Genomic DNA, 13,933 nt, shown 5'->3' on the forward strand with positions numbered 1-13,933 from the left:
TGAAAAAAGGTACAGAAAACACAGGACATTGACAACGGACATTCGACACGTCTATTGGTCATCTCAGGATGGCCGTTGAATGACCGAAATAACCATGGAATCTGGGGTACCTTGGTGCCTTAAGGCACAAGGTTAGTCATCATGTCACTGGCCAGGCACCAAGGCGCCTAGGCACGCTTCTTATTGAAAGAGCGCCGATCCCGAAGTTTACCGATGGGGTTTCTGCACTAAGAGATAGTGCCCAAGTGAGCGGGGCAAATGCAACGAGAGAGTTGGAGCCATTATCTTGTTTACACGTACTATTGAGTTGTGGAGCCGCCTGACTGGGCCGATCACTTATCGCCTTTATCAGCTGCCCGCTCCCACTCCGCACGTCATTTAACTCTCTACTCTTCAACTCCCTCCGGGGGCCTCATCCTTTGTTCTATCGCTCATAATGTTTCCTACTCAATGATCCCTATTCATGCATGACTGAGCGATCCTGCGCTCTCGAAAATGGCGTACTTTTTACCCTCGTTCTTTCAAAAGCGACTGCTCAAATACGCCTTGTCCCGCCTGGGGCTCGTTGATACCGAGGCCTTGGACCTTGATAATCTGGGGATTCGATGGGGCCAGCGAAGTACCGTGGAGCTGCGAGATATAGGCTTGAAGTTGGAGGTGAGTAGAAAACACTACCTGAGGGATGCGGGGCGGTCGATCACCCCTGTCATATTACCAGATCATCGATTGCTCACATACCGGACCTGTCAATAGAAACTAGCGACTCTGCTCAACCTTCCTTCGACATGCGAACTCCTCAGTGCTCGGATACAGTTTCTCAGGATAACCGTCCCAGCGGATATTTACAGCAGTGGGATAATATGCGAGGTCAACGGCATTAATGTGCATCTACGCTGCTTGCCGGATGAACCATTAGCAGGGAAGCATGGAAAATCAAGAACCCAGTCATCGTGTGGCCTAGAGTCACATGGATCTGGTGATAATCAGAGTCTACCGACACCGTCGCATCTTGCCGAGTCATTCCTGGAAGCCGAGCCCAAGGAAGAAAAGGAAGAGCTACAAGCTGCTCTTTCATCACAATCTCATGTCTTCCAGCGAAGCTCCTCCTTCAACGAGGAAGAGGATGAGGAGCTCGGACTCGGGAGCGATACACTTTCATTACCGAGCTTTGTTGCGGGCTTCTTGAAAGGCGTGGCAGATCGGCTGCAGCTGAAAATCAAAGATGTCTCGGTACGTCTGGATATGGAACTGAAGCAGGATGCGCCTTCTAAGAGACAGCCCGAGGACAAGCCGGACCTTGTCGCGGGTCTCCTGAGCGTTGGAGAGATTGACGTCCATGGAGTTTCCGGCTTCACCGCAAGCCCAGATGACCCCGTACCCCTTCGGGAAGGGAAGCGGCTGATATCATTTGCCAATATTAGCCTTGGTCTTGTATCGGATCCGGTGGTGTTTGCAAACTATTCGCGATTCACCTCACCTGCATCTCCGGCAACCACAATGCAGTCGAAGGAGAGCCAGACATCAAGCAGAGCACCCTCGCCCCCTCTGTTAGATTCTCCCGGCTCAGAGTCAGCGCTTGCCATGACACGATCCACAATATTCGAACCACCACCCGCATTCAGTCAGGCCAGCATTAATGAAAATGAAATGGAGGCTTCAGCAGTATTCTCTCACGACGGACGTTTCTCAGACGCAGATTCCGAGGGAGATCATCGGTTTGACCACTACGCCGATGACTCCCAGGTTTTTGGAAACCATGATCCATTTCAAGATAATCCCGGGTATTTGGATTCGGTAATTGACGCTCAGTTTGACGACTTTGATGTGGAGTCACCCGAAACGAGACATTCCGATCGCCAAGTAGACAACTCTCCTGGTAGCTCTCTTCTTCACAGCCATTCCTTCAATGCCGGCGAAGGGACGATTGAGCATGAGAATGGGCATGTCGAACCTGAACAGCCCTACATGCACCCGGAAAACCCACAAGGATCCCAGGTATCCAGCTCACCACAGGCGAGCCAACATGAATCTTTGGGAGATGACATGGCTCGGTCAGCGCAGTGGTCTCCTCACCTGGAGGAAGGAGCCGACAAGGAAGCAGATACATCACAGCATGTCTCTCAAGTATTTGCATCATCCTCTGAATCTGGAGATGTAGTATCAGAGTCAGCAACTCCCAGTGCAGAACTTCTCGAATCCAAGTACTTCTCTCATGATGAAGCACAAAGTTTATATATGAGTGCTATGAGCCAAGGTCCGACACAGAGTTTCATGCCTAATATGCCAGGCGCGTGGGACTCCTTTGATACTGGAGAGCAGTCTAAGCTCAATTCTATGCAGCATTCGGACTCCAAGCAAAATGATAGCGTTGATGCTAGCCAAGACGTACAGGATGAGACCATGGCATCCACACCCAGATTGAATGTTCTGTCGGATTCTTACTTTGGTGAACAGCGGTCCGTTGACGACCAGACACGATCACAATCCAGACTGCCTGACAGAGATTCCATTACATCTTCGCCTGTCTTACATAGGATTAGCGAGATGAAAAAGCCCATTCTTGGCATTGACAAGCTGTGTGTCTGGTTGCCAGCTGCTGCAGGCGAAGAAGAAGCAAGTGATCACACACCAACCCGGGCGTCTTTCGAAAGCGCAGACAGCGATTCGAGAGACCTTGCTTATGGCGTGGAAGAGAGCATGTTTGCTTCTAAAACTTATGCTTCGACTAGGTTTCAAAGGGCCTCTTTCGAATCTCACCCATCTACTGAGAAAGACCGCTCGGAACAAGCGCACACAAACGCCGATGAGCAACTTCATAAGCTGGAAGTTGAAGTATTTTCAATCACCACTCAATTTGACATAGCCACTGGTTGGCTTTTGATCAAAGCGGGCCAGAGGATATCGCAAGCAGTTGATGCAGCAGAGAAAGCCCAGCCTCCAGAATCGCCTAAATCTGATCAACCCTCCCCGCAGGTGCCCTTAAATTTGACAATTCATAATATTTCCGTCAAGTTTGTTGAGCATGTACCAGGGCAGCCTTTTTCACAAGATAATGATCTCTCTGCTCTGCCGCTGCCATATACCAATATGGAGGAGCTTGTTCTTCAAACCACCGCATCTGGGTTGAGAGCAAGTCTGTCAGCGGATAATAAGCGAACTAATTTCCATCTGGGTATCTCCAAATTTAGCTTTGGCTTTGCCTCTGATGATCTGATATCATTCAACGAGTCTTTAAGAATGCGTGAATCTACCAGAGATCTCGCAACACCCTCTCAAGGCGACATCTCCATCTCCGTGATGAAAACGGCAGATTCAGTCAAAATTGACGTATCTACACTTCCCGTATACCTCAATCTCAATGTCCAACGCCTAGAAGAAGTTCTAGGCTGGATGGGTGGATTGAGCACCATCCTTGAATTAGGAAGCTCTATATCGTCAGCATCCACGATGAAAGGGACCCACAAGCCTCCGAAGAAACGCCCACGCGGTGTTCACTTTGAGACGCCAAGCCATGTGCCTGACAAAGAACAGCAATCATCTGCCCCAATGAAGATCAATGCGCGACTCGGGGGAGTTGTAGTAAATATCACTGGTGAGACGCATTATTTAAATCTCAGCACAACTGCGGTCAAGATTGTCAGCAGATTTGAAGGAATCGGCGCCCAAATTGACAAAGCGCAATTGACTGGGCCACTTCCGCTCGATGACCTCTCTGATGCGCCAGCCAAGGTGACCCTAAACAATATTCGGGTCGAGTTCCTTTTTGCACCTAAGGAAGTTGACCTCGACCGCCTTCTGACTCTCATCACTCCATCTCAAGATAAGTATGATGATGAGGATGATATCATGTTGGATACGCTTCTGCGGCAAAGACGACAAGGGTCTGTCCTTCGTACAACGATAGGTGGGATGAAGACGAATATTTCTAGCATTGATGGGTTGGCCCCTCTGTCATCTCTCGGGTCAGAGCTTGGTCGGCTATCCACAGTCACAAGATATCTACCTGAGGATGATCGGCCGGGGCTTCTGACCCTGTCTCTGGTTCGCGAATTTGACTGTCAAGTTCATGTGGGCGGAGATGTTGGGTACATTGATGCTCACCTTGCCAACATTGAAGCTGCCTGGATCAGCATGCCGTCTCTGACCGCTGTACAGGTTGGTGCAATGAGACTCATTAGGAACGGTGACGAAGAGCTTGTGGGCGACGCATTACTGCCCAGCAAGAATCAGACCTCGATTCAGCCACAGCTTCCTGTTCTCATGGCTCGATTTATCCCCGATGAAATGGACCCTACCTTCAAAATCAAGTTACATCACCTGCGTGTCGAGTATACGGTCCCCTCAATCATGGCATTCCTCGGGCTTGGTCGCGACAGCACAGGTGGAGACTTGGCCAGCGAGATGGCGAACTCAATCGCCAATTTTGCTGAGCAGTCCACTCGATCACCAAAGATTCAGAGTCTTTCTCCGCCACGATCAAGCACATCTAAAGCATCGATCAAGGCAACGAAACTCGCAGTTGAGTTCAGAGACTGTGTGTTAGGGCTGAATCCACGCAATTCTCCGGCCAAAGGACTAGTCGTCCTTTCGAACTCGAAATTCAGTGGCACAATGCACAGCCAAGAATCGAGCGAAGCCTTGCTCGAGATCAGGAAAGCGTCTCTTATGATTATTGACGATGTGTCGAATGCGGGCCAGACGGACAATCTTCACCAACGTCGATCGGCAGTCATCCAGAGCAATCAGGTCCAGGCATACATCGACGAGGGCTATGTTCCTGTGACGACTGTTTCCTCCGCAAAAGCTGTTGTGAAAGTGATGCAGCTTGCCGCTGACGGAACAAAGTCGCTGGATGTTGAACTGCGGGACGATCTTCTGATACTTGACACATGTGCTGATTCCACGCAAACTCTCATCGCCATTCTAAACGGGCTTCAGCCGCCTACTCCACCGATCGTCGCTGCCAAGTATAGAACCGAGGTCATGCCGCTCCAGGATATGCTCGCCTCATTCACAGGGGATGCGTTTTCAGCGGACGATAGCTTGCCAACTGAGATGCATAACGAGACGGAAATTGCCGTCGATGAAACTGACTTGGAGGGCCAACTAAGCGATGAACTTGAATACGTCAGTGATTTCTGTCCTGGCAAACAGAAGGGAACTGAAAGCCTTGAGGCGTTTGATGCAAATGACCTCCTGGACAGTTTCCATTCTCAGTATCAAATCTCATCCAGCATAACGGAATTAGATTTCCAAGAGGACCACTTTGCCAAGCAGTCTGCTGTTGGTGGCACAGCTCATCGTTGGGACTCAACCCACAACACATATGGTCTCTCAAATGACCAGAAGCTGCAGCGTAGCCCTCTTCGTGTGAGAGTACGAGATATGCATGTCATCTGGAATCTGTTTGACGGCTATGACTGGCAACGGACGCGAGACACCATCTCCAAAGCAGTAAAGGAAGTAGAAACCAAGGCCACCGAGCGACGAGCACGAGCTTCTCGGATGTCACCAGATGCCGAGGACGAAGAGGAATCGGTCATTGGTGACTTCCTTTTCAACTCCATCTATATTGGTATCCCTGCCAATAAAGACCCGCGAGAACTTCACCGTGAGATCAATCGTGACATCAACGATCTTGCCAGTGAGACCGGAAGCTATGCAACAACCACAACGATTACTGGAGCCACTCGGCCCACGTCAGAGAGAGAGAAGAAATTACGACTGAATCGGAGCAAACAGCACAAGATGACGTTCGAGCTAAAGGGTGTTTGTGCTGATTTGGTGGTATTCCCACCGGGCTCCGATGAGACACAAAGCTCTTTAGATGTGCGGGTACGAGATCTGGAGATTTTTGATCATGTGCCGACCTCTACGTGGAAGAAATTCGCGACTTACATGCATGAGGCGGGAGAGAGGGAAAGCGGGACCAGTATGGTTCATTTGGAAATACTCACTGTGAAGCCCGTCCCAGAACTTGCCGCGTCTGAGATCGTTCTTAAGGTAAGCTTCAGTTCGAACCAACTGAGTTCTTTTTTTTTAACACTTTCGCAGGCTACAATTCTGCCGATTCGTTTGCATGTTGACCAGGATGCTTTGGAGTTCATGAGTCGATTCTTCGAGTTCAGAGACGAATCTGTTGAGCCTTCTACCACTCCAGGAGACATACCATTTTTACAACGAGCGGAGGTCAATGCCGTTCAAGTCAAGCTGGATTTCAAGCCAAAGAGAGTTGACTACGCTGGACTCAGATCCGGTCGCACGACTGAATTCATGAACTTCTTTGTACTCGATGGAGCCGACATGGTGCTACGACATGTTATTATCTACGGTGTGTCTGGCTTTGACCGCCTGGGTATCACCCTGAACGACATTTGGATGCCGGATGTCAAGCGCAACCAGCTACCCGGCGTCCTTGCAGGTCTCGCTCCCATTCGCTCTTTGGTCAATGTGGGCGGAGGTGTAAAGGACCTCGTCGTCGTTCCGATGCGCGAATATCGAAAGGACGGGCGCATTGTCCGCAGTATTCAGAAAGGAGCATTGGCGTTCGCGAAAACCACGTCGAATGAGCTAGTGAAACTGGGTGCCAAGCTTGCCATCGGCACCCAGACCGTCCTGCAAGGCGCAGAAGATCTCTTAACATCCCCTACTGCCCCCTCAGCCGAGGAAGAAAGAGAAGACGAAGAGGAGGCAAAGAAGATCTCCCTTTACGCCGACCAACCAATCGGCGTAGTCCAGGGTCTACGAGGCGCTTTCCGTGGCCTTGAACGCGATCTTCTCCTGGCCCGTGACGCCATCGTCGCCGTACCTGGGGAAGTAGTAGAGAGTGGCAGCGCCAAAGCAGCCGCCAGAGCCGTCTGGAAACGTGCACCGACCGTGATCCTTCGGCCTGCAATCGGTGTCTCCAAAGCAGTGGGGCAGACACTTCTTGGCGCGGGCAATTCTTTGGATCCAAGCAACAGACGCAAAATGGAAGATGTAAGTTATGTCATCGAATCATTTATGGACGGTGCTAATCTTCATTTTAGAAATATAAACGTCACTGAGATCTATGATCTGAGTGTAACCATTCCCTTGACACGAATTGCTTCTTCACTACTGTATTTGCTTATTTGTTATTATTTGTGATCCGTAGATATACTCCATTCTTTGCTGCGATGATACCACTGTTGAACTGATATGACAATGCATGTAAAATTGCTGCCATAAATGCATGATCTAGGAGTTGAAATGCTGAAATTATTTTGCTATGGCTTTGTCTTTGTAAGATCTACAACATTCATAACCACAGTCATACAATTGGAAGCCGAAATTGTTTAACATTTTAGCTGTTCTTTTTCCAAGATTCCTAATGACAATATCATATGTAATAAGAGAGCTAGGGCCATGGTTGAAGGCCTTAGCTGTTCAATAGAGGATCTAGCAAATCGATCAAGTGTCCACCTGAGCATTAAGAGTCAATTCTCAATCTGTTTGTCTCTGTGTATGCAAGAGAGGGATTCCAGCATCCCTGTTTCTAGATCAAGGCATCAAAGTCCTCACCGCAATTTCGAAAAATCGGGAGGAAAGTATACGCACTCCACAACCGCCACTTGATCGACTAGACCCGATCTTGATACGAGGATAATGGGATTGGGCAAGGGATGAAAATGCAACTTCGTACAGTACATTTGTTTACATGATGTACCAAAGATCTGGATACTGTACAGGCTGTAAGTAATTTGGTAAATACCATCAGTACATAACAGCAAGACTTCCCCAGATCACGTTTCCTCGATTCCAATGTTTACGAACACTAAGACCATCTAGGACAATGAAACGAATCCTTTTTTTGACTACTCTTCCACCAAGTGTAATTGAGGAAAAAGTTGCCATCTTGGATTGGTCAAATGATATGTTACCGAGGCTTCTCTCAGAAAGGGGTGCCTCAGTAACAATCAAATGCTGGACAGACGAGGACATCATCCCCACCATCATGAGAAACGACCTGGTGACTTTCCTCTGGGCCGAGAACTACATCCAACACCCCGAGGACTTCGAGGAATTCCTGAGAAGGTGCAAAGCAGCCATCCAAGCAACAGGTGCAAATACCCCTTGCATAATGAACCATATCGAGCTGGTCCAGTGGAACATGGACAAGAAGTATCTCCTTGACATGCAGAATGCCGGCTTCGACATACCCAAGACTGAGATCTTGGATGCAGAGCAGTATCCTTCTGTGTCTGCGCTGTACCAACGACTTCAGACCTTCCAATCATCTGGTCCCATTGTGCTCAAGCCATCCGTGTCTGCGTCTTCCAATAATACTCGGCTTGTTACGGATGTATCAGCACTCTCGGTGGATGATGTCGCCTTTCTAGAATCATGTATCAAAGGAGATTTGCGAAGTTCGTTGATTGTGCAACAATTCGAGCCGGCTATCGCTACCGGTGAATATTCATTTGTTTTCATTGGGGAGAAGCTTTCCCTTGTTGTATTGAAAGCGCCTAAAAGCGGCGAGTTTCGTTGCCAGCATGAGTTCGGTGGTCGGCATAGTCGTATAGAAATTGCGGAGATTGAGGAGCGGACGTTATCCATGGTGAATTCTATTTTTGATACCCTCTGGACATGGTTCGGGAATGGGTCAACGGGGATGATGGGATACGTGCGTATCGATGGTTTGGTGACTGATGATCGTGCGTTTGTATTGATGGAAATTGAGGCTATCGAGCCTCATCTTTATCTTGAAATGGCAGGCCTTCAGGACATACTATCTATTTTACTAAGATAGCTTTCTGGAGGTAGAATGATATTGAGGGTAATAGTAACAAAGCTAACGATGTCATGATATCATTGTCTATACACTACTTTAAAGCAAATTAAGCTCGTAGCATATTGTATTAATGCAGGAGCGCAACAGAGATAAGGGTGTGGTTTGAATAGCAGGGGCAACATCAAGCCAGTATAGAAATTTAAGGAGGAAGAAGTTGTGCATCTTCAGAACTGGATGAGGAACTGCGCCGACTCTCACATATTTGGGCGTAAAATTTTTGCGACAGAAGTCGGATTATCCTGCGATCAGTCTTCTTTGAAGGTGTACGCGGCACCCGGGTACCCAGCAAGAACAACGTCGGAATCATGTAAAGCGGGAGATATGCGGCAAGAATTGCCTTGATCTGTGCCACTTTTTCAAAAGCCACGGGATCTTCACTTGCGTCTTTTAATGAAGGCTCTGCCATTTCGGAGTTGCCTGGATGGTCGCTGAGGTACAAGAAAGCAGCCAGACAAGGATTTTCTTTGCCATCAATGATGCCGAGGAGGTCTACCACAATGGCATCTTTGGGCGTAAGAGATTTCCTTGCAAGGTGCTCGACCTCAATAACATCTACTCGACACCCGTCGAGCTTTACAATCGTGTCTTTGCGTCCAATGTACTCAACCTTTCCATCATGAGTCCATCGTGCCAAGTCTCCTGATTGATACACGCGGGCAGATCGTCGATCAGGATGAAGCTCCTCCAACCAAGGTGGAATCTGCTCGAGAAATCCAGCTGGTTTCGTACGGTCAGATGCTTGGTGGTTCTGGTCAAGATAACCACGCGAAAGGTGAGGTCCCTCAATCAAGATTTCACCTACGACGCCAATAGGCATCAGCTTCATTGGGGAGGTTGGGTCGACAATCCAGATTGCACCACTTGACGGCTTCCCAATGGTAGCAGGTGAGCTATTTGGATCATATACATCGTCGTTGTATGCACAGCAAACCGCTGCTTCGCCCATGCCAAATTGGTTGATCAACGTTGTCGAGCTTCCATCCCAATTATTCAGAAGGTCTTTCGGGAGAGGCTCTCCACCAACGCATAGGATCTTAAGATTGCTCATAGATTCTGGATTTGCTTTAATGGCCACGGTAGGTGTCAAGAATGCAATGTTGGCGTTGAGCATTTGAATGTTGTCCGCCAGATCCTGGACTGTCTTCATCGGCCCCGGCACACAGCAGCAGCCTCCCACAATAAGAGGAACCAAGAATTCCAAGTTACTGATATCGAAGGCATAATCATCAAAATGCAGGAACCTGGTTTCCTCATTCAATCCAAGATTCCGTGCGTAGTCTCTGATGGCGGAGGCGTAAGATCGGTGCTCTTGTACGATGGCCTTGGGTCTGCCCGTACTCCCAGAGGTGAACAGAACCGTACATGCATTAGATGGCTGGACCAATGGACATGGTATCGACAGGCTTGTCAATGGAAGTTTCTGGAGCCATTCGGGGGTAATTATGATGACCGTGTCAATGCTATTCCGGAATTGATCTGCAAAAGCAGGATCGCTCAACATAATTTTAGCATTGGTGCGCTGTATCACCGAGCTGAGATAGGCTGGTGGGTTGCTAGAGTGGATCGAAATGTAAGCACCTCCAGCGCGTAAAATGGCTAATCGAGCTACGATCGCCCACGTCGACTTCTGAAAGCTACTCAGAACAAATGTTTCAGGCTGCACACCCAATTGAGTGAGGTGATGTGCCAGTCGGAGAGACAGATTGTCCAATTCCTGGTAGGTCAAGTCTCCATCGAATGAGCGAACCGCAAGCTTGGTTGGATGTTGTTGGCATCTTTTCACAATTAAATCGTGGAGGCAGTTCGAGCTTAGGCCTGGCTGGGTACGGGTCAGGCTCTGGATTTTCTTGCGGTCCCAATCCGGGCAGTAATCAATTTGTTCGAGCATTAAACTCCCAGGATGAGTTGTGATCTGACGTAGGACATGTTGAAAGGTTCGCAACATGCTGTGGTTCGAGTTCTTTGCGTCTTTGTCTGGATTCCTAATGCTAGCATATGTTCGATGTGCGTTGTTGACGACGAGAAGCTGGACGAGAGGGTAAGACGTCAGATTGAATACCAGTACATCAAGCAAAATTCCAATGATTAACTTACCTCTAGGCTGTCATTGGCTGGACTAGACGGGATCATAGTTTGTTCTGGAACTGTCAAGTATCTGAGTGCTGAAGTGCGGATATGGCGAGAGGGAGGTAGCTCTGAAAGCAAAGCCCCATATGATGTGGAAGAACATGGCTCTGCTGGGGACTTTTCAACCTCGAGAGTTTCGAGAAGCGACCGTACATTCCAATCTGGGTTCACTCGGACCGTCAATACTAGCGGAGTCCCAGATCTCGGAACCAATTCTTCATCATAGCTCATGTGTAATACTTCCTCGGGCTGGAAGCAACGAAGGGTAAGGATCCATGCAGCTTTCAGATAAGTCGATGCCTTGATGGCTTGCGGCTTTATAGCTTCGTGCGCACTGGACCATGACTGGCCCAAGTCAATTTCACTGACATCTTCGGACGAGTAAATAGACTTGGTGACTGTTTGAACATTATGGCCTGTGATGTATTCCGCAGATGGCAAATCTAGCTCGACCAGACTGGGTGCCATCTCTGATAAACTCGGGTGAAGCCACCACGGATATGGGGAGGAAGTCGGAGGTTTATTTGACGTACGGAGGTATTCGATTGTGGCAGTTGAGAAGTACATACTGTGGAGATCCATTGCATCCTCAAATGGTAAGCCTGTAAAAAAGCCGGTTTAGTAAATTTGCCCAGCGTGCAACCGAGCACGAGCTCGGATTCGTTCGCTCAGCACATTCCTAATTTTGTCAGCTCTCTATGCACCTCGATTAGTCGCTACGTTCATCAGTCCAAGGGGTGACGAGCTTAACCTGCAGCTCCCCAACGCCACTAGCGCTTTCGCTAACGGGGACGACGGTTGATCCTCCCTTTTGCTGTCGAAATCCAAGTGTTCGAGCAATTGTCCGTATTGTGACGTCGAACAAAAGCAAAGAAAGGGCATAACTATGTGGCGAGCTGAAAACAGCTGAACGGCAGGATTACACATCGGGGAAGTGGATTCGCACGAAGTGGGTCAATGTGCGGTACGGTATGGTATTCTGTGTCATTTCCCCTTGCAGAGCTGTAATTGTAATAGTGATACAGCCCCTGGTCATAATGCGTATTTATACACACCGAACCCCGTTCGAAAGCAAGGAACGTCATTATGTCATAGATGAGTCTTTTCTTTTACTGACTCTGAGAAGCTATTGTGAGAGTGTCTTTGTGGATGCTAATGGCATTTCCAGATTGTAATGGGCTTCTCCAGTGTTATTGCAATGATCATTTCGCGTGTTTTGCGCACACGCATGTAGTCAAGTCTGCAATGTCTCATAACGACTTAATTGGTCACCAACTCTGGTCACTTTTAATTCTACATTTGTTCCGATGTCGTTTCGTGTTGACGTCACTCATCTTGCTGCTGCTTTACGGCATGCGAGCGAGAGTTCAAGAAAAGCAGAGCAACGAGGCCTGCTGTAAAAGATACAACCCCTAGTAACGTCAGTAACCAGGATCTCCGAATCTATGGACTAAACTCACCGAGACAACATTGCAACTCGAAGTATCCGAATGTTTCCATCACAAATCCCGCCAAAAGGGGACCACACATTAGCCCAGCCATCCATGTCATACTAGTCAAGGCTAGAGCACGAGAATAGCCTCCGTTAGAACCAAATTTACCAGGCTCACGCGCTTCAAGCTCGTCGATTGTTTCTGCATGGGGTTGTCTTAGCTTCTAATCAGTTCTGCAAACTCATCCCACTTACCAGTAGCCTCAATAGAACCGATCCCGTTCAGAAGACATAACAGGCATCCGATCGCTGCCATGCATCCTACAAAGATGGTCTTCCCCCGAGCTTCCGCCGCAAATGAAAATCGATCGTCGCCAGGAGCTCCCAAGAGTATGATGAAAGGTACTGACACGAGAAATCCCACGGTTGTCGGAATCCGTGATCCCACTCGGTCCTTCATCCAACCTACCGGGGCTGCCAGCAAGATTCCGGGCCCTTGGATCAGTCCTAATAATAGACCAACTTGAACAGCACTCCATCCAAACGCGCTTCGCACGTGGACGGCCATGGTACTTTCCAAACAGCCAATCAATAAAGCGTAAGCAAAAGAGCAATAAATCCCCGCAGAGAACCGCGCATCCTGGAAAAGGCAAACGTGGAACCTCCATCCTCGCACCTCTACACAAGGTGGATGATCGGGCTGTTCACCGTTGGCACCAGGCTGATTGTTTTTCACAAGGGGCTCTCGTTCCCCATCCTGGACTCCGGAAGATTTGGCCGGCTTTTCTAGCATGAGGAGACGCATGACAATGTCCACCAAGAGAAAGGCACCTGCGCCCGCCCAGGCACACCAGTACCCACCTGCTCCGAATAGTAGTCCTGAGAGAAGAGGGCCGGCGGTGGTGCCCGCCGCTGTGAGTATGGAGCTCAGACCGGCAATTTTGGCCATATGCTCTGACCCAAGATTCTCGGCCATGGTTGCCATTCCCACAATCCACAAGGCCTGGCTGACGATGCATTGAAAGAAGCGGCCAACGAATAGCCATATCACTATTTTTCAGTCAGTCTAACGTTACACGGGGCAATCTACCACTATTGAGTGAGATATCGAATCTACGTACGGTGTGTTGTTAAAGACAAGCAGGCGAGACTGATCAAAGCCAGTACAAGGACGGTCAGTAACAGAGTCTTTTTGCTAGAGACCGCGTCGGCGATTGACCCGATAAATGGACTCGCCACCACAGACACGATGGCTCCTTCAGTAAGAAAGATAGACGTGTATCTCTGAGTAAGAGAAGGGTCTAAGCCGATTCGCTGCTCTAGCACAGTAGGCAGCAAAGGGAGCATGAAGGCGAAAAGTAGTTCATCTGAAATCGCAATGTTAGGCGGCAATCAGGCATGCAGCAAGGCTCGTCACTTACCAGTAAACAACGCAAGACTCATCGTACTAATGATGAAAGTATCAGACGATCGCCAGCCATGAGCCCATGGCGCATCACGCTTCTGTTGGTGATCTCGAGACATGGTGGAGGTCGAATTCAAGGCCTTTTCAGGGTACATCC

At 48.9% G+C, this 13,933-nt stretch overlaps 4 protein-coding genes across 4 annotated transcripts; 2 read left to right on the top strand and 2 right to left on the bottom strand.

Annotated features, from left to right (window-relative positions):
* Positions 1-495: 495 nt before the first annotated feature.
* Positions 496-7,046, top strand: atg2 (uncharacterized protein; the record flags this gene model as incomplete). Its single annotated transcript, XM_057061537.1, has 4 exons — positions 496-657; positions 754-6,003; positions 6,055-6,978; positions 7,029-7,046. 4 exons carry the CDS (start codon positions 496-498, stop codon positions 7,044-7,046), a joined length of 6,354 nt encoding a protein of 2,117 aa, XP_056925499.1.
* Positions 7,047-7,975: 929 nt separating this feature from the next.
* N7503_001991 (ATP-grasp domain-containing protein) lies at positions 7,976-8,770 on the top strand (the record flags this gene model as incomplete). The annotated part of the gene is made up of 1 exon (XM_057061538.1): positions 7,976-8,770. One exon carries the CDS (start codon positions 7,976-7,978, stop codon positions 8,768-8,770), a length of 795 nt encoding a protein of 264 aa, XP_056925500.1.
* A 181-nt stretch (positions 8,771-8,951) lies between these two features.
* Positions 8,952-11,407, bottom strand: N7503_001992 (non-ribosomal peptide synthetase; the record flags this gene model as incomplete). The annotated part of the gene is made up of 2 exons (XM_057061539.1): positions 8,952-10,838; positions 10,907-11,407. 2 exons carry the CDS (start codon positions 11,405-11,407, stop codon positions 8,952-8,954), a joined length of 2,388 nt encoding a protein of 795 aa, XP_056925501.1.
* An 858-nt stretch (positions 11,408-12,265) lies between these two features.
* Positions 12,266-13,895, bottom strand: N7503_001993 (uncharacterized protein; the record flags this gene model as incomplete). Its single annotated transcript, XM_057061540.1, has 5 exons — positions 12,266-12,351; positions 12,400-12,573; positions 12,627-13,421; positions 13,493-13,738; positions 13,793-13,895. The coding sequence occupies 5 exons, from the start codon at positions 13,893-13,895 to the stop codon at positions 12,266-12,268; spliced, it is 1,404 nt and encodes a 467-aa protein (XP_056925502.1).
* Between the last annotated feature and the right edge of the window lie 38 nt (positions 13,896-13,933).

This window comes from Penicillium pulvis, assembly GCF_028828015.1.
Source record: "Penicillium pulvis strain IBT 33274 chromosome Unknown contig_12_segment0_segment0, whole genome shotgun sequence".
Classification (NCBI taxonomy): domain Eukaryota; kingdom Fungi; phylum Ascomycota; class Eurotiomycetes; order Eurotiales; family Aspergillaceae; genus Penicillium; species Penicillium pulvis.